Genomic DNA, 18,989 nt, shown 5'->3' with positions numbered 1-18,989 from the left:
CAAACGCACACGTCATCCGTCCGTCACCTCTGCGGCCACGCCCACCCACCTGTCAATCACCTCTCACGCCAGAGCGCGCGCGTGCACGTGCGTGTTGCCCCTGCGTGTCATCCTGGCGGGCGGGGAGGGTGTCGCGCGCGCGCGCATCACGAGGTGCGCGCTCGTTCGCCACGCCGGTTAATTGCCGTCCGCCAGGCTTTCCTCCTCCCCGCCCTTCTTTTTCCTCCTCCTCCTTCTCCTCCTCATCGCGAGCGTGGAGGCTGCGGCAGCGCTGCGTGGACGCGGCGAGCATGCTGGTGGGCCAACTGGGCGGGGAATATCTTTTTGATTGCTATTTTTCATCCCTCCAATATTTTTGAATGCGCTGACGTGTTTACGGGGGCATCATGTCCAACTCCAACAAGAGCAAGAAGGACAAAGAGATCCTGGCCGACTACGAGAGTCAAGTCAAAGGTAAGGCGGGAGGGAGTCTTGCGGCGTGGCGTGCGTGCGCGCCGCCCACGTCAGGTGCTGCATCGAGCGGGAGGTGCGTTCGGGGGGGGGCGAGGCCGTCTGGGGTTGGGGGTCGTTGGGGTCGGCTGCCTTTGCCAAGGGGGTACGGAGCCGGGTGGCTCTCCGTCCTTCGGAAGATGAAAAGACAGCCGCTAGGACGCGTTCAGGATGTCACCATTAGTACGCTCGCCGCCGCGGCCACCTCCCACTATTCCTCGTTAACATTCACTTCCATTCGAAGCATCCCTCCACGGATACGGCCTCCCCCCACCTGCCGGCATTCAAGCGCGGACCAATTGCAAATATCATTTTGACAGATCGGAGGGCATTGGACATGGGATGACGTATCCTATCACGAAAGGAGGCCGAGGGTCTTTTGTGCGGCGGCGTGTGCGTGCGTGAAGGACCGCCGACCTCCGAACCCCAAGCTCTTGTAACTAGGTGCCTCTCAAGTCTGCCTCCCGGTCCTGCGTCCTGATTGGTAGAGAGCGGGAGGGTATGCGTGCACAGGTGCGCCGTAGTGCTGAGAGGACAGCTTTCCCCCGAAGCGCCACGCTTGCGCCATTTCACGGTGGGAACGATATCTCGCCGGGGAATATACACTTGTGCGTATTAGAAACGGAAAGGGAAATCTGTGTGACAAACGTCCGATGGTTGCCCTCGTAAGAGAGACACTGGTGCTTCCAGTGTGTCGCCGTGGTCGACATTGTGTGAGTGTGGGGGTCTGGAAAAGAGGGCATTCTACTAATAAGCGCAGATTGTACACGTCCATAGGTGACCTCTACTGGCGGCGCCCAGATGGAGTACGCCCACCACGTTGGCGCCAATCACATCTCGCCTCCCGTGTCTTTTGTTCGCCCGCCATTAATCGGGGAAAGCGGAGGCGGGCCGGCACGGCGCGCTCGCCGTTCCCGCGCCGGCATTGATCGATGACCGCTCCGCCGTTGGCCTATATTCCGCGCAAATGGCCGAGCGCTCCGATGGCAGGAGATAGACTCGCCACCGAGCCGACGACCTGCGGAACGATCCACGGTCATCTCCATTTGATTTAGGCAGACGTGTTTTGGGGGGATTCGAAGCGCAAAGGTCAGACGAGTAGGCCGCCACAAATTAAGGATTGGGATGAAGTCTGTCTGGATCTTGGTCCTTGGACCACATTGCCATGGCAACCCCCCTCACCAACAACGCAAACCTTCCTGACACTTTCATTTCCAAAGTTTTCATGTCATCCATTTTATAATGGACACTGGAATTTTTCCAGATAGCCACCATCGTTGTGTTTTTTTTTTTTTTTGCAAGCGTGTTGGCAAGCGGGGAAAAACACGCGTGTTGCGAATTGACCTTCATCAAATATTGACCAAGTTTCCCAAAAAAGAAAACCCATCAAAGATTAAAGAAAAAAAATAGAAGCTCTCGGAGGCTGCAAAGCGCTGGCGCCGCCGGCCGGGCACCGCAAAAGCCACGTTTGACCAGCAAAGTGCCGACCCACGGTGCACGTAGAATAGGAAAAGGATCAAATGGTAACTTTCACTTTTCACATCCAAAGAATATTCAATAGAGCGCCTAAAACCGGAAGCCGCCAACCGGCGTAAAAACCCAATTGGAATGGTGGAAGTGACAGGCCGCCCTTCCCGGCTGTCATTGTCTAAGCCATGTAAGGCTGGGGATCGCATTCCCTCGCCGTCACGTGCTTCACACACCGAGCGGTTGCCTTGACAACAGGTATCGGGGAAGAGAGGCTCCCTGAGGATTTTTCCTCTGTGTGTTTGTGTTTTTCGAATGTGTGAAGGAGGGATGGAGGGAGGGAGGGAGGGAGGGAGGGAGGGAGGGATGGAGGGAGGGAGGCAGCTTGATTATGTATTCGCTCCTCACATTTTTCCTTTTTTTCCCCCCTTTCCTCCCCGCTGTTGGAGACGGCCTCGGCCCGATCAGCCGAGCGTACCGTCGTATTTCTAATGAGATCCGCTCCAAGGTGACTCCCGAGACGGACGGCGGCGGGATTAGCTCCGTCGCTGACCACGTTTAGCTCAAGCGTCGGTGGCGGCCAATGAGCGCCAGCCCGTGGTCGCTCTGACGACCAAACCTTGCTCAGATGGTCATTTTAAAATGACGTGTGAGGTTGCTAAAAATGAAAAAAAAAAACGTGCTAAATAAATTAGGAAGAGGAAAATGTGCCCTCCAGCCAAGGCTCCTCCACTTTAGCGACGCCTTTTTTTTTGTCGGTCAGATGTGCGAGCCCAGCTGGTGGAGCAGCAGCGTTGTCTGGAGCAGCAGACGGAGATGCGCGTCCAGCTCCTCCAGGACCTGCAGGACTTCTTCCGCAAGAAGGCCGAGATCGAGACCGAGTACTCCAGGAACCTGGAGAAGCTGGCCGAGCGCTTCATGGCCAAGACGCGCAGTACCAAAGACCACCAGCAGTACAAGTGAGAAAGCCCGGCCAGCGCTTCTCGGGATCCGGCACCCCACGTCCCGCTTTTGTCTGCCTTTTTTCTTCTAGAAAGGACCAGAACCTGCTGTCTCCCGTCAACTGTTGGTACCTGCTGCTCAACCAGGTGAGCCTGAGATGCCGACGCTTGACCTTTGACTCTGTGTGCCGTGGCGAACACGTTTGAGCGGCTGAACTTTTCAGGTGAGGAGGGAGAGCAAGGACCACGCCACCCTCAGCGACCTCTACTTGAACAACGTCATCAGCCGCCTCACGCACATCAGCGACGACTCGGCCCGCCTCCTGAAGAGGGTCAGGCCGCCCTCCGCCGCCCTCCGCCGCCCTCCGCCGCCCTCCGCCGCCCTCCGCCGCCCTCCGCCGCCCTCCGCCGCCCTCCGCCGCCCTCCGCCGCCCTCCGCCGCCCTCCGCCGCCCTCCGCCGCCCTCCGCCGCCCTTCGCCACCCAGCCCATCCTCTTCATCGTGGACTGACGCCATGCCGGCCCGGCGCCCAATTCCTAACCCTTTGCCGCTCCTTCCTTCAGAGTAAGGAGATCGTCTTTCAGCTTCAAGAGGATCTCATGAAGCTCCTCAACGAGCTCTACACCGTGAGTGGCGTCCAAAAGCGTCCGCCGCTAAGATAAGCTAAGCCAAGTGCCACTTGCCCCGCCATGCAGGTGATGAAGAGCTACCACATGTACCACGTGGAGACCATCAACGCCGAGAGCAAACTGCGCGAGGCCGAGCGCCTGGAAGGCCGGGCCAAGGGCGGCTCGGGCGGCGCGGCGGAACCCGTCTTCGGACTGCGCATCGAGGAACGCCACCAGAGAAGAAACGCCGCCCGCAAGATGGAGAAAATGCGCGAAAAGGTGCATGCCCATTTACCTACGTGGCTCCCCTGGAAACAATTCCCATTGGCCGGCGTTGTGGCTCCCTTCAGAGGAAGGCCAAGTATTCGGAGAACAAAGTCAAGACGCTGAAAGCCCGCAACGAGTACCTGCTGACCCTGGAGGCCACCAACGCCTCGGTCTTCAAGTACTACATCCACGACCTACCCGACATCATCGACGTGAGTGGACGGCCTCTATGTGGCCGAGCCGCTCCCTCTCTGACGGCCCCCCGTGTCCCCCCGTCAGTGCTGTGACTTAGGGTACCACGCCAGTCTGAGCCGGGCTCTCAGGACCTACCTGTCGGCCGAACTCAGCCTGGAGGCCTCCAGGCGCGCCGGCCTGGAGGTCCTGGAAGGCGCCGTGGAGGGTCTGGACCCGGCTCGCGACCGCCAGCGTCTCCTGGGACTCTACCCGGCGGCCTTCTGCCCCCCGCAGCGCTTCAGCTTCCAGGCTCACATGGGCGACGCGGTGGGTAAAAAAAACGCGGCCCGCCGCAGCCCCTTTGGCTCGGACTGACCTTGGCGTGGTGTGGACAGGTCAACCAGATCGCCTCCCAGCCTCAGGTGCAGGCGGAACTGGCGCTTCGCCTGACGCAGCTGCAGACGCGCTTGGCGTCGCTGAAAATTGAGAACGAAGAGGTCAGCTTCCGTCGCGGTTTGGCCCGTCTGGCCGTTTGCGCGAGGCCGCCGCCCACCCCGGTTCGGTCCGCAGGTGAAGAAGACGTGGGGGGCCACCCTGACCACGCTGCAGGACATGACGGTGCTGGACGACTACGACGTTTCGCAGAGCTTCGCCCACAGCCCGTCGTCCGAGTCGGTCAAGTCCAGCGTGTCGGACGGCTACCTGAACAAACCCAGTCTGGCCAAGAGACGAGCCAACCAGCAAGAGACGGAACTCTTTTACTTCACCGTGAGACGCCGCCACCGCCGCCGCCGCCGCCGCCGCCGCCGCTGGCCCGGGCCGGAGGAGGGAAGGCGGGACTGACTCCACTGGCTTTTTTGTGGTTTCTGGTAGAAATTCCGCGAGTACCTGGAGGGAAGCAACCTGGTGTCCAAGCTCCAAGCCAAACACGACATCCTGAAGAAAGCCATGGCCGAAGGTCTTTGTTCGGCTCTTTGTCTCCTTCCCGTGTTAAGAACCGGGACTCAAATTGTCGTCCTTTCCTTTCTCGCCGGCAGGCTACAAGGCGGAGCTCCTCACCACCAGGCAAGACAAGTTGACTTGTAGTACTTTAATGGTTTTGCGTCACGGGTCGGACGCCGTTCTAACGTCAAACGTTGTCTTGCAGCCGCGGGCGCAAGAACTCGCACAGCAAGCACCAGGTAGCGTCCACCGTGTAACGAATGGGGGCGGCGCGGCGGCGGCGCGGCGGCGGCGGCTAACGGCCGTCCACCGTGTAAACAGGATTCCAGCAAAGCCATACCTCTGCTGGTGGAGAGCTGCATCCGCTACATCAACTTGCACGGTACGCTTACCAGCTTACATATTTTTTACATGAGAGTATCAATATCTTCATTAATGTATGTGCTTATCAAATGAAGTCAATCAATCAAATGAAAGGTGTACGGCCCCCACCCACCAAAAACGGCTCACGGTGGGGTGGGGCGGAGCAAGAGACTCGCAGAGGTTCGAGTCCTAAGCCGAGGTTTTGTCAGGAGGCGTAATCGCTGGAGAGTCTGCAGGTGGCGCCGTGCAACGACGGCTCTAGCGACTGCGCTTACTCCGCAGGTCTCCAGCATCAAGGCATATTCCGGGTGTCCGGCTCTCAAGTGGAGGTCAACGACATCAAAAACACCTTCGAGAGAGGTGAGCGTCCGCCGGGCGGGAGAGCGAGGGCTCTAACGGGGTGCTAACGGGGTGCTAACGGGGCGCTAACGGGGCGCCCAGGTAACGACCCGCTGATCGACGAGGAGAGCAACCACGACATCAATTCGGTGGCCGGCGTCCTGAAGCTGTACTTCCGCGGACTGGAGAACCCGCTCTTTCCCAGCGACAGGTTCAACGACCTCATCGCCTGCGTCCGTGAGTGCGCTCCCCAGCGGCGGCCAGTTCCCAAGCGCAAGTGGAGCGCCCGCCAATGATGCCGGGCGGCGCCTTTTTGCCACGCAGGGATGGAGAACCTCTACGAGCGAGCGCAGTGCGTCCAAAAGATTCTGCTGGGTGTTCCCAGGGCCACGCTGGTGGTCATGCGCTACCTCTTCGCTTTCCTCAATCAGTGAGTGGCAGTCCACCGCCGTCAGCCCATAACCTGGAGCTTCCCGTCCCGTTCCTCCCCCCCCCTCCAGCCTGTCCAAGTACAGCGACGAGAACATGATGGACGCGGGCAACCTGGCCATCGTGTTCGGCCCCACCCTGCTGCCGACCCCCGAGGCCCTGGACCAGGTGGCCTGCCAGGCGCACGTCAACGAGGTGATCAAGACGGTCATCCTGCACCACGAGCGCATCTTCCCGGACGCCAAGGAGCTGCCCGGGCCGCTCTACGAGACGTGCATGACCGGAGAGCAGTACTGGTGAGAGACGGACGGGCCGGTCCCACCGGGAGCCCGGTGTCATTCCTATTGCTCCGCCCCCTCCGCAGCGAGAGTCCCTTCAGCGAGCCCGGAGCCCTGGAGGAGACGGAGGCGGACGCCGGCACCGAGACGCAGACCAGCGACGAGGGTAGGCGGCCGCCCGTGCTGAAAAACAAGGGAGGGCAAGAAAACAAAACAAAAACGTCCTCCCTCTCTGGCAGAGGGCGAGGCGGCGGAGGCGGTGGCCAAGTTCGACTACGTGGGCAGGTCGCCTCGCGAGCTCTCCTTCAAAAAGGGCGCCGTGCTGCTGCTCTACCGCCGGGCCTCGCACGACTGGTGGGAGGGGCGCCACGACGCCAATCGGGGCTTGGTGCCGCATCAGTACGTGGCGCTGCGTGACAGGCGAGTGGCCACAAAACGCTCAGCCCACCGAGGTCACCCTAGCTGGCGGGCGTTTTTTTTTTGAATCCGGCGCCCTCTCTTCTATGACGTCGTCCACCCTAGCTTCCGGCTGACGGCGTCTTCTGCGTTCAGGGGCGACGCGGCGTCCGACACGTCCAGTCAGAAAGCCGACAGCGACGGCGGCGGGAGCAGCAGCACCGAGGACAAGAGGTCCGTCCGAGACCTGCGCTCGCCCACCGACGTCCGCCCGCCCGAGGCGTACCACAGGTCACCTCCGCCGTTTTTTGTTTTGGTCCCGACGACCATTGGCGCCTGGCCCATGACCCTGCCTCGCCCTCCCCGCCACAGCCACAGGAGGAAGAGGACCGAGGGTCTCTTTCGCCGCCCCCTGGGCCGCTCCGGCGACTGCCACGGCAACGGGGCGGCCATGGAGCGCGGCTCCCCGCCGGTGACGGGTCACTTCAGCCCCAGGGAGCTGCTGCTGGGGCGGAGCCAGGGCCCCACGCCGCCCCTGGATAGCCCAGAACACCGGCGGCGCTCGGCCGCCGTCAACGTGAGCGTGGCCCGTCGCGATTCGCTGAGGAGGTCCGAGGAGGCGGCGCTCCGACGCTCCGGCTTCGACTCTCATTGGGTTCGGGCGGCGGATCCCTGCGCGCTGGCTCAGGTAGGCCCCTTGCCGAAGCGCCGCGCTGAAGCTAAAGCTAAAGCCCCCACGACGGGCTCTCCCACAGGATATGGAGGAAACGGTGAGCGCGGCCCTGGGGGAGCTCCGCCACTGCGAGCGGCAGGGCCGGCGGCCGGCTCCGGACGTGGTCCTGGACACGTTGGAGCAGGTGAAGAACGGGCCCCCGGCCTCCTGTTCCTCCGAGTCTCCGAGCCCCCACAGCACCCCCAGCACGCCGGGCACCCCGAGCCCCCTGAGCCCCGTCAGCCCCCTGCCGGGTCCGCCGGGACAGCCCGGACCGCCGGGTCTCCCGCCCCGGCCCAGCGACTCTTCGCCGGAGACCACGGGCTGCTTCAAGCCGGCGACGGGGGCCCGGGTCCCGTCCAGGCCCCCCGCCCTGAGGCCCAAACCGGCCGTGCCGCCCAAGAGCAGCACCCCGCCTCTGGCCCCGCCTCTTGACAAATCGTGCACCATGTGAGCCCACGGAGGACGACAGGGTACAGCGCTTTTAAGGGTAGGAACTATATGAGGGTTTCAAATGTGTCTCCACATCCAATATAAGAGAACATGAATAATGATTCGAATAATAAGAATAATAATCGTAGAGAATGCAATTTGTGTAGAAATGAGGCCAAATGTGAATGCTGAAGAGCTGTTGATGAGAACTGAAATGATTATGACATGGCTAGCTTGAATGTTTTTGCCTGGTGAGTTGAGTCACTTCAGCTCGACGACAACAACAACAACAACAAGCCCCGCCTTTGAGGGCACTTTTGGAATGATTGGCAAAACATCACGTCTTCTTCAGCATTGGCCACTTCCTAATAAGGTTTTCCGTGTCGTCAGGTTGCCGTTTTCACTACTGGTTGTACAGAAGTTTTTTCCCAGCGATGGGACGAGGGCCCCGGGGCCCATGCCAATAGTTGGAGTCCAGTGAATGTCGGGCCCTACGGGTGACCCTTATGCTATTTGTCCTATTTGATATTTCCCATTTATTTGGGAATTGTTTTTTTTTTTTTTTTTTTTTTTTTGGTTTTTAACTGAGTTCAGCTGCTAAAAGCCACTGACGATGGCAGGAGCCCACACAAACATCTGTGGCTATTTACTTAACGAACCAATGTCTTTAGCGACCGTTCGTCTATTGAATGTTACGTAGGAACTTTAAGAGCCTTCTTCTTTAAGGGTGCGGGGGGTGGGAGAATGGGGGGGGTTCCATTATTACAGGGTGCCATACTTGGATGGAACTTTTTGGGGGTGTTTTACTGCTTGCCTTGGGTTAGTCCAACACTTTAGATTTTTGCCACCTGCCTGGAGTATCCCAACAAATTGGATCACGGGCATGCCTCTTTCTCTGTAAATGTGTGTGTGTGTGTGTGTGTGTGTGTGTGTGTGTGTGTCAATTAGTTTACCTGCTCGCTACACTAAAGGTTCTCAAACTAGGGTTCCGAGACCTCTGGGGGTCCACCAGGACCATTGGCAAAAAAAAAAAAAAAACGTGATAAAAAAAAAAAATGAAAGAGCCATTTTTGGGGGTCATCTCCCCGGGCCCGGCGCTTTGAGAAGCCCTGCACTAAAGTCACAAGTTAACCTTATAAACTCACAGGACTTGAACAGGGTGGGGCTCCGAGGGGCCCCCCACACAACACTTGAACAGCAGCACAGCGAATGTCAGAGTGCGAATGTGAAAGTGCCTTTTGGATCAAAGTTGGCTTTCTTTTGGGGCTCCGCCCCATCCACACTGCACTCCCAAATGAAAGAAATCCTTCAAAGCTCCGCTCCATTTAGCACGTCAACAACCCACCGTGACCTTTTTTTCTTTGCACCTGGCGTAGGATAGGATACTATGTACTCGGCATGTAGCATCATTCCATTGGTGCGTCTGCGGTTTGGGGTGGGGGGAGGGTAGGGGCTTATTCGGGCATTTAGGGTTAGGGGGGGGGGGGGGATGCCGGGTTTGAGTTTTATTGGGCTCTTCTTTGAATGTGAAAAGAGGGACAATGTTCTCGTGTCGGTGTTGAAGTGTTTGAAACTCGAGCTTCCGTCGCCGGAGCTCATATAGCCAAATGGATCTTAATGTCTCGTATTTATATTCCAAAATAAATGACAACTCAAGTCGACAAACTGCTGACTCTACTTTTGTTCCATCCATCAGAGACGGCCGCCGTTGCCATAGCAATGGGACGGCCTTCTAAAGTCTTATTGACAGTTCCGCTTCTGGCCGCTAGTTTCGCCTCGTCGTTGTTGCCAGCTCACCGCCTCAAATTATTCACGAAGAAGAACAAGTCTCACCGCGCATGTGCAAATTCACTTCCTGGGTTCCAAGGTAATATTTTGGTTTCTTTTTTCATTTTATTAGCTTTATAGTTCTCCAAATATTGTAAAATGTCATTCCCACAGACGTATTCTATACTGATTCGCGAGTAGTTGTTTATGGGCCTCGTTCAAGAGATTGTTTTTATATTTGGACATATATATATACATATTACATTGAGAGCAACATTCAATGTGTTTTTCTCCAGACATTATGGGTAAACGATACTACTGCGACTACTGCGAACGCTCCTTCCAAGACAATATGCATAACCGAAAAAAACACGTTTACGGTGTCCAGCATCATCGAGCCAAAAAAGCCTGGTTTGATCATTTCAGAGGTCAATTTGTCTATTAGCCTTCTTATAACACGGTCCTGCTCTCAATTGTAACGTGACGTATTATCTATCCTACCCGCAATTTCCTGGGCAGGCTATGAAGATATTTTAAAGGCCGAGCAAGCAAAAAGACCCTGCCGAAAATTCCTTCAACGAGGTGATAACAACACGTCATAGTTTCATTCACTCGGATATTTTGGACCATGATATTTCATGAGAAATAATTCCGTGGGATTTGTGTTGCAGGAATTTGTGATTTCGGCACCACTTGTAGGTTTTCACATATGTCTGAGGCGGATTTATTCCATTTACAGAAAAAAGTGCAAGGTAGGTGCATCGCCACTTGATGGCGCTGTCGGCTGGGAGAGTGAGGGCCACATTTCCTAAAAAAAAATCAACTAGTACCTGAATATTTAAATTCAATTAAGTTTTTTTTTTTATCTTTCGACTTTAATGTCTTACTATTACAGCTATATTCTATTTGTTCAATGTAATACAGCGAGCAATGCGATTCTTCATATATCCCATATTGTAGATGAAAAACTACGCCTGGAGGGTTCCGAGGACCCGAACGCGCCGAAGCCCAGCGTGGACGTCTGGCTGTCCTCCCGGGAAAAGCGAAGAAGTGGCCATACCAGCAACGGGTACGAAGTAGCATCCAGTAGTCACGTTCGTTTTCCGTAAGGTGGTGCTGTAAGTAAAAAAAAAGCTCAATTATTCACCCTCGTAGGGCGGAAGCCCAACGTGAGGAGGACTCCACGTCCAGTGACGTCCCGCCGCAGATCTTCTCCGTTCCAGAACTGCCGCCATCGCTGGTGCCGCCTCCTCCAGGCGGCTGGAAAGTCAGTAGCAACGTAGAATGGGGATGATCAATGGTTCAAAAAAAGTGTGCTAGTTTGGACTCTACTTGGTGTGTATTCAATTGAATACTTGTTGTACTTTGTGGTCATGGACGGGCAAGTAAAACGTGGAAATGCAATTTAGAAAGAAGACACTTTTGCGGATTTATGTGGCGTTGTAGCCATCCACACCACTTTAGTATTCCTCTTTTTGTCTCACTTTTGTTTGTATTCAATTTTATTCATTAAACAAATGTGAAATGAATACTAAGGACTACAATCATGATTGATCATGGTGGTTACACTATTTATAAAGACTACATTTTGTCGTCATCCCGTCGCTAAGTAACATAGATGTACAATTTCAGACGTCTTTCTCGGGCTCCAATTTTGGAGCCGAGAAACATAAGCCAGCGAGTCTCGATTCCAACTCAATCTTTTTCATTTTTTTTGTCCTCGAAAATTTATTTAACAATGATGTACGTTTGGGTGAATGTGATATGACAATTTTTTTAAAAAAAGTACTCTTTGACCGGAAATGGAGGAGAAATTAGGAAACAAGTGACACATCGTGTCCATAGCGGATCTTTGCATTTGAAAAGGTTACTACCGCATTCGCCGTCCTCCAAGTCAGGCAACTGTTAAACTTTAACTCAAAAGGTCATACCGATAAAGTTGACGTGAAGACGCGACAGCATCTCAACTTGAGCTGGAGGAGAGAAGGTAAGAATTCCGCCTTTTGACGGCATACATGTGCTAGCTTATACCTTTAATCAAAGAAACTCATTTTTTCAATTCCTATTTTCTACTCAAAGACCACCTTGTTTTTATGTATTCCCTAGACCACTGTCTTTGAAATTGAAAACATTGTTTTCTGGGTCTTTTATGCCGCTAATTCCGTGTTCGCTAGCTACCCAAGTCTTAGCAATATTCGAAAACGGTTTTGCATGTGTACACACCAAATCCCTACTTGTCAAATAACTGGGCTACATTGAAGAAAATCCCAGTGTAGGACAGATTGTTTTTCCTTCCAGTTTTGTTCTTGTATTTTTAGTCAAGGAGTGTTGCTTGCTTCCTTGCGAAGGAATGAAGACAAACGGGAAGTGAAAGAGTGACTGATGGAGCCAGAAGAAGGAGAAGCGGCTCTCAAGGCGGACCACATGGAGCCACTTGTCATGTTCAAGATCGAACGTCCCGTCTACCATGAAAGTCACCTCGGGTCGCACATTCTCCACCGCAAGGAGAAACGCCGCACAGTCCGCCAAAAGATGGCCAAGCTCTGTCAGTAAGCACAAAAAAAAAAAAAGACAAAAAATGGGGTGGGTCTTTTAATGGCTTTGGGAAAGTGATTCAAAATGAAACTAGTCATGATCATTTCTTGACAAAAGGGTGCAGTCTTAATGGAAGTGATTCAAAATGAAACTAATCAGAGTCATTTATTGACAAAAGTGTGCAGTGTTAAAACGTGCTCTTAGCTAGACTCTGATGCTGTGTGTGACCTTTGACCCCGCGGCACGCCATACAGAAGCCACTCTTTTGTCCGTTTCAAATGCTCACCTCGAGTTTAGCCCCATCGTAACCTTTTGACCTCTTGACCTCCATTTGAATGACGTTTTGGTCTTCATTTGAATTTGTTTTGAAGGTGTTCTTCTCAGCGGGCAAAGTCAGCACTTTTCAGCTTCCTGCCAATTCTCTCCTGGCTGCCAAAGTATCCGGTCAGGGAATACTTGTTTCATGACGTGGTCTCCGGCCTCAGCACGGGTGTGGTGCAGCTTCCTCAAGGTAAGCCGGGCCGGCCCGGCCCTTTGGTGTCCGGTGGTGTCCGGTGGTGCCCCGTGGGCTCCTCTCTGGCGTCCCGCTTCTTTTGCTGTTGGCTTTGAGCTCTTCTCACGGAGACTTTTGTTTTGTCATTCAACAGCGGGATAGTATTTACCCAACTCTCCTCTCTTTTTTTTTTTCTTCCCAAAGGCCTGGCCTACGCCATGCTGGCTGCCGTCCCTCCAATTTACGGACTGTACTCGTCCTTCTACCCGGTCCTGCTCTACACTTTCTTTGGCACGTCCAGACACATTTCCATCGGTGAGAACAACTCTGCTTTGATGGCGGTTTGTAAAACAATAAGAAAAGAATTGACTGCTTCTCTTTCCAGGGACCTTTGCCGTAATAAGCCTCATGATCGGAGGCGTGGTGGTCAGGGAGGTTCCCGATTTCCCCACGCCTCCTCCCGCCATCAATGGCTCCAACGTGTCCGCCAACGTGATCCTTCGCGACGCCAAGAGGGTGGAGGTGGCCGTGGTGCTCACCACGCTGGTGGGAATCATTCAGGTGGGTTTCCGGCCGGATTGCCACGCTACGGGGCCACGATTCCCACGCTCCTCTTCCGCCCGGTCAGATCGTTTTAGGGATGCTCCGCTTCGGCTTCGTGGCCATTTACCTGACGGAACCCCTGGTGCGAGGTTTCACCACGGCGGCCGCCGTCCACGTGGTGGTGTCGCAGTTAAAATACCTCCTGGGAGTGAAAACAAAGCGCTTCAGTGGGCCGCTTTCCGTCATATTTGTGAGTGTTTCCCCTGGCCGGCCGGCGCCGCCTTTGTGCCCCCCCCTCCCCCCCCCATTTTCTTTTCCATCTTTTTTTTATTTTTTTTTTACAGAGCGTGCAGGCCGTACTGGCACACATCACCAGCACCAATATCACCACGGCGGTCCTGGGCCTGCTGTGTCTGCTCTTTCTGTACGGGGTCAAATACCTCAACGAGCGTTTCAAGAAGAAGATGCCCGTCCCGCTTCCCGGGGAGATTATCATCGTCATGGTGTCCACCGGCGTCTCTTACGCCATGAAACTGTCAGGGGACTACCAGGTGGAAGTGGTCGGGGAGATACCCAGTCGGTAAGCGCCAGCCATCAAACACCCTGACGCCGCCCACTCGGGCTCTGGGCGACTCTTCTGGCGTGTCCTCAGGCTGGTGGCGCCCGTGGCTCCAAATTTGCGCCTGGTTCCCAGTCTGCTGACCGACTCCTTTGCCATTGCCGTGGTAGGCTTCTCCATCGGGATCTCGCTGGGCAAAATCTTTGCGCTGAAGCATAACTACAGCGTGGACGGCAATCAGGTGAGGCCACGACGGCTTTCCTTTCTCTTCTGCTTTCCCATTAACAAGACCGCCCCCCCCCCCCCCCCCCCCTGGCCTGAACAGGAGCTGATAGCCTTTGGCCTGTGCAATTTCATCAGCTCTTTCTTCCAAACCATCACCATCTCTTGCTCCATGTCGAGAAGCCTGGTGCAGGAGAGCACGGGCGGGAAAACACAGGTAGCGTTCCCGTGGCGGCGCTCCCCCCCCACCCCCCAGCCCGAAACGCCGGCGTAATCTAATGTTCAGATTGCAGGACTGCTGGGCTCGCTCTTGGTGCTGCTGGTCATCGTGGCCGTGGGTTTTGTCTTTGAGCCGCTTCCGCAGGTGACTCAGTCCGTGTCCGTTTTTGAAAATGCTCGGGAACGTTCTTCTAAATGTCTGATTGCTTGTCTTTTTGTCTCTCCTTCCTGCCAGACTGCCTTGGCCGCCATCATCATGGTCAACTTGCTGGGCATGTTCAAGCAGTTCCGAGACATTCCGGCGCTTTGGAAAAGCAGCAAGATAGAACTGGTGCGTCCAAATGCGCTCAAGTGGACATTGAGGACTTTTTGCTTCCGTTCTTCCAATCTTTGTTGTTTTTTTTGTTTGCTTTGTTTTCGTAGGCCATCTGGCTGGTGACCTTTGTGGCCTCGGTGCTACTAGGCTTGGATTACGGCCTTCTGTTGGCCATTACGTTTGCCTTATTGACGGTCATCTATAGATCGCAAAGGTCTCTACAACGATTCCATTTTAAAAAAATCGGAGATGATAATATAATATCATTCTTTTTATTTAAAAAAAACATTTGTTTTGTCTCTGAACGAAATCCATTTCAATGCTTACAAAACAATACGAGGAAGACCTTTTTAAACATTGCTCTTAGAATGTAAAATGGACAGTGGAAAGATTTATTTTTCCTTTTGCTTTGCAGACCAAAAAATGCCCTTCTCGGGAGGGTGGGCAACACGGGCTTATACTACGACCTGGAGGAATACGAAGAGGTGCGTTGCAAAGCTAGATGGCCGGCCGGCCGGCCGGCCGGCTGGCCAGGTGCCCAGCCGCACCGTTAACGCCACCATTTTGTCTTTTGTCTCCTTCCAAGGCTACGGAATGTCAGGGGATTAAGATTTTCCACTCCAATTCGTCCATCTACTTTGCTAACTGCGACCTGTATGTGAGCGCCCTCAAGGAGAAGGTATTTTACGGCCCGCCCCACTTAAAAAAAAAATCATCCTAATCGTTTGTTGACTCGTTTTCCAGACGGGCTTGAACCCGCAACACTTACAGGCTGCCCGAAAAGCTCAGAAAAGACAAAAAGGCAACTGCAGTGTGACGTGTTCGCCAAAAAGACGCGTGGAGGTACGCTTGCTGGCAATTTTTTTTTTCTAACTTGTTTGCACGAGTTAAACACGGCCCGAATTGTGCAATCTATTTTGCTTTTGCAATAGCAATCACGTTACTGACCAGTCGTAGCCGACGCTAAAAGCACAAGTCGGACGCCGCTACACGCGCTCCTCCTCTTTGTTGTTTTCCAGGACAACGAAGAAAGCACCACGCACGAGATTTTGTCCTTTGACAAAACCACGGAAGAGCAGGCGGACGGCGGCACCCCCGGAGAGGAGGCCCGCGTCCAAGCCCCATCGGAGGAGGCGGCCTTTATGGGCTCCTCCGGTTGCGTGCGTTCTGTCATCCTGGATTGGACGCATGTTGCTTTTGTTGACTCTGTGGGAGCCAAAGCCATCAAACAGGTTCTTCCTATGATCAAATAGATCTATCCATGCATGCATTCGGACAAAAGTAGCATCCGTACCGGCCCAAAATGCCCGGTGACAAAAAGAAAAAACATACATACACCGACATCACTAATAAGACATTGTTTTCTTGCATTGCAGGTTATCCGGGAGTATGCAGAAGTCGATATTGGAGTTTTCATCGCTGGTTGTGACAGTAAGTCATGAAGGCCCGTCCCTCTCTTGCTTTAAGCAGCCAATGGCATCACTTCTTTGAATAGCATCACTAATATTAGCCACAAGCTCATTTGTGCTTGAATATTGTAGGAAATGTGTTGTCGGAGCTGGACCAGTTGCAGTTTTTCACTGGAATTATCAAGAGGGAGATGCTCTTCCCAACTCTTCATGACGCCGTGTTACATTGTCAACATTCCCCAGCCAATATCTCAAGTTGATGCAGCTGGGAAACACTTCATTCACATCCAATATGGACGGAGGGTTTGTTGTTGTTTTGCACTTGTCAATCACTCGGGGTGTTTTTTTTTTTAAAGCTCAGGACTCGTGTCAAATCCGTCCTTCAAGTTACTGCTTACTGTCACATGGTGAATGAAGGATGTTCAACTGTTACGGAAGATTGCTGTGCCAACCATTTCTTGTTGTTGTTTAAAAAAACAAAATCTTTTTTAGAATCATGTGGAATAAAGCTTTATTTTTAACTTGACACAACAAGGACATTTTTATTTGTACCGTGCCTAGAAAAGATTCAACTTAATTGTAGGTCATGTATCTGGGCGTGGCGCTGAACTTGGCGTACGACTTGATGACCTTGTTCACGGCCTCCAGGAAATCCTTCTCCGTGGCGATCTTTCGGCGAGCTCGGATGGCGAACATGCCGGCTTCCGTGCACACGCTGCGAATCTCCGCGCCTGGGTGGGGAAACGCACAATCACGTGAGCTCGGGCACATTGAAAATGGACTAAAACCACATTTTGTTTTGTCTTCTTCACCTGTGCTGTTGGGACAGAGTCGAGCCAGCAGTTCAAAGCGGATGTCTCTCTCCACGCTCATGGAACGAGCGTGAATCTTGAAGATGTGCGTGCGACCCTGAAACAAAGAAGAAGAAAAAATGGCTGTAAGCGCACCAAACGCGGCACGTTGATGAGCCGACGGACGATCCCACCTCTAGGTCGGGCAAGCTGAACTCAATCTTCCTATCCAAACGGCCCGGTCTCATCAGGGCCGGATCCAACGTGTCGGGTCTGTTGGTGGCCATCAGTACTTTGATGTTGCCCCGCGGGTCGAAGCCGTCCAGCTGGTTGATGAGCTCCAGCATGGTCCTCTGCACTTCGTTGTCTCCGCCGGCGCCGTCGTCAAAGCGTGCGCCTTGTAAATGACAACAATGTGGGCTGTTGGGCTGGGAATTTTCACTCGGGCCGCTAGAAAACGGAATGGCTTTGGACTAATGGCTACCTCCGATGGCGTCAATTTCGTCAAAAAAGATGAGGCAGGCCTTCTTGGTCCTGGCCATCTCGAATAGCTCCCGAACCATCCGGGCTCCCTAGACGAAGAAAAGCTTGGCTTGGGTTTGCACGGAGACGCCATTGGATTGCGTTTCGGTGGTCTCACCTCGCCCACGTACTTCTGCACCAGCTCGGATCCGATGACTCGGATGAAACAGGCGTCCGTTCTGTTAGCCACGGCACGGGCGCACAGGGTTTTCCCCGTACCGGGCGGTCCGAACAGCAGCACGCCTTTCGGGGGCTCGATGCCCAAGTTGACGAACCGCTCGGGCTAGTGGGGAAAAAATCCACCGTCACTCAATTTGTCCCAAAAAAAAGAATGAACATTTTGTAGTGACACTTGATATTCTCAATGGTGTCATTTCACTCACGTGGAGCAGAGGCGTCTCAACCACTTCCCTCAGCTTTTCTATCTGCTCCTTACAGCCGCCGACGTCACTGTAAGTGACGTCGGGTTTCTCCTCCACCTGCAAGAGAACAAAAAAAGATTTAACTGCATTCAGTTTTGACTTTAAAAGGAATGCTCTAGCCAGGTTTTGTACCTGCATCATGGTGACCGTTGGATCAATTTTAGGAGGCAGGGGGATATGAATCTGGTATTTGTTTCTGTCAACACTAAGAAGAAGAAAAATAACAAAGTGGTCAAATAGACTGTCCTCCATTCAGTTTGATGATTTTCTTCAGGAATGTGACTTATTGGCACAAACTCTTTTGTTTTGGAACAGTTGGTAAGGAATGAGACTTTATTTCCCAAGGGCCATGTTTTTTTCTTTTTAGGAAAATGGAGTTGTATTTGTGTCCCTCACCCGACCCTCATGCCCTCCTCGATATCAGTGGGGGCCACCTGGTCGCTCAGGTCCACCACAAACTTGGCAAACTGCTTCACATTGATGATGTATTTGGGATCTTCAGAGTCTGCGTTTATGATTTTGGTGCATCTGTGGAAATGAAATCATGTTTGGGTTGTTTTGAATGTGAGATGGTGAGACGTGTGACCTCCACTATGACTTTACCTTGCAACTTGTAGAGGTTGCTCACTTTGAAGGGTCTGCTTGTCCGCAGCCAGGTCCCAGAGGGCAGGTGGTGCCAGTCCTGTGTCCGATTCTTTAATACCTGTAGAATACCAGTGCAACAGAACTATGTTATGAATATGTTGAGGCACTACGTGGACAGTTCCTTTAAGTCACCTGTAAGCTCGTTGATCTTTTTGAGCAGCTGTTGGATGTCATCTTCTACTTGTTTTATCTGTCTGGAGTAAGTGCTTTGGCCCTGGTGATGGGGTACACAGTTCATTTAGTACATTGTTTTATATTTGACAATTAACCATTTCAATGTCTCGGGGGACACTCACGTATGTTTTCAGTAGAGCGATGTCTCCTTCATCCAAAGCTGTTTGCAGAGATGAATACAGTTAGTAATGGCATGATTTGGCCTTTTACAAACCGAAGCTAACTTTAGCGAAACGGCTAATGCTAAGAGCCTTCTTAAACAAAGACCTTCGCTTGTTTAAAGCTTTGTACCCCTGATTGGTGAGTCCTCCTTTTCCTCTTCCTTTGTCTTCCTCTGGTCATCTCCTAGATAATCCGGCATGTTGTGTTGAGATTTTGTTGAGTTTTTAACTGTAGCGCGGCTAAATAGTACGATTACACAGCAGCTTTGCGGTTCATTCGACGGGCCGGAAATAGGTGTCGGTGTGTTATTGCACACGCACCCATTTTTACGATTGTTATACTACATGCATTTAAATAATGACGTTGAATTATT

General features: G+C 53.2%; 4 protein-coding genes across 6 annotated transcripts; 3 read left to right on the top strand and 1 right to left on the bottom strand.

The window, feature by feature from the left end:
- Positions 1-147: 147 nt before the first annotated feature.
- LOC144181372 (SLIT-ROBO Rho GTPase-activating protein 1-like) lies at positions 148-9,260 on the top strand. Its single transcript, XM_077709789.1, has 23 exons — positions 148-453; positions 2,720-2,915; positions 2,990-3,044; positions 3,122-3,229; positions 3,461-3,523; positions 3,593-3,784; positions 3,856-3,984; positions 4,052-4,273; positions 4,342-4,443; positions 4,517-4,714; positions 4,820-4,904; positions 4,984-5,011; positions 5,094-5,127; positions 5,210-5,270; positions 5,534-5,611; positions 5,693-5,827; positions 5,915-6,020; positions 6,091-6,315; positions 6,384-6,463; positions 6,537-6,717; positions 6,850-6,984; positions 7,066-7,381; positions 7,449-9,260. Exons 1-23 carry the CDS (start codon positions 387-389, stop codon positions 7,857-7,859), a joined length of 3,207 nt encoding a protein of 1,068 aa, XP_077565915.1. The 5' UTR covers positions 148-386; the 3' UTR covers positions 7,860-9,260.
- A 353-nt stretch (positions 9,261-9,613) lies between these two features.
- Positions 9,614-11,133, top strand: zmat5 (zinc finger, matrin-type 5). The gene is made up of 6 exons (XM_077709957.1): positions 9,614-9,704; positions 9,901-10,032; positions 10,124-10,186; positions 10,276-10,356; positions 10,565-10,673; positions 10,760-11,133. The coding sequence occupies exons 2-6, from the start codon at positions 9,906-9,908 to the stop codon at positions 10,896-10,898; spliced, it is 519 nt and encodes a 172-aa protein (XP_077566083.1). The 5' UTR covers positions 9,614-9,704; positions 9,901-9,905; the 3' UTR covers positions 10,899-11,133.
- A 179-nt stretch (positions 11,134-11,312) lies between these two features.
- On the top strand, positions 11,313-16,428 carry slc26a5 (solute carrier family 26 member 5). 3 transcript variants are annotated; one of them, XM_077709947.1, is made up of 18 exons: positions 11,313-11,591; positions 11,953-12,153; positions 12,511-12,650; positions 12,837-12,947; positions 13,018-13,193; positions 13,261-13,425; positions 13,520-13,755; positions 13,828-13,975; positions 14,060-14,173; positions 14,243-14,320; positions 14,411-14,506; positions 14,599-14,705; positions 14,907-14,976; positions 15,078-15,170; positions 15,236-15,334; positions 15,511-15,723; positions 15,868-15,922; positions 16,033-16,428. In XM_077709947.1, the coding sequence occupies exons 2-18, from the start codon at positions 11,987-11,989 to the stop codon at positions 16,158-16,160; spliced, it is 2,196 nt and encodes a 731-aa protein (XP_077566073.1). In that variant the 5' UTR covers positions 11,313-11,591; positions 11,953-11,986; the 3' UTR covers positions 16,161-16,428. The 3 variants fall into 3 exon arrangements, with proteins under 3 accessions (XP_077566073.1, XP_077566072.1, XP_077566074.1); XM_077709946.1 differs by having other exon boundaries at positions 11,923-12,153; XM_077709948.1 differs by lacking the exon at positions 11,313-11,591 and having other exon boundaries at positions 12,006-12,149.
- On the bottom strand, positions 16,395-18,937 carry psmc2 (proteasome 26S subunit, ATPase 2). Its single transcript, XM_077709953.1, has 12 exons — positions 18,746-18,937; positions 18,577-18,614; positions 18,413-18,494; positions 18,239-18,338; positions 18,032-18,163; positions 17,768-17,840; positions 17,597-17,692; positions 17,332-17,496; positions 17,176-17,263; positions 16,886-17,088; positions 16,713-16,809; positions 16,395-16,631 (listed from the first exon to the last, which is right to left on the bottom strand). Exons 1-12 carry the CDS (start codon positions 18,813-18,815, stop codon positions 16,474-16,476), a joined length of 1,302 nt encoding a protein of 433 aa, XP_077566079.1. The 5' UTR covers positions 18,816-18,937; the 3' UTR covers positions 16,395-16,473.
- Positions 18,938-18,989: the final 52 nt, after the last annotated feature.

This window comes from Stigmatopora nigra, chromosome 23 (genome assembly GCF_051989575.1).
Source record: "Stigmatopora nigra isolate UIUO_SnigA chromosome 23, RoL_Snig_1.1, whole genome shotgun sequence".
NCBI classification, from domain to species: domain Eukaryota; kingdom Metazoa; phylum Chordata; class Actinopteri; order Syngnathiformes; family Syngnathidae; genus Stigmatopora; species Stigmatopora nigra.
This window is presented reverse-complemented; position numbering and strand designations above follow the sequence as displayed.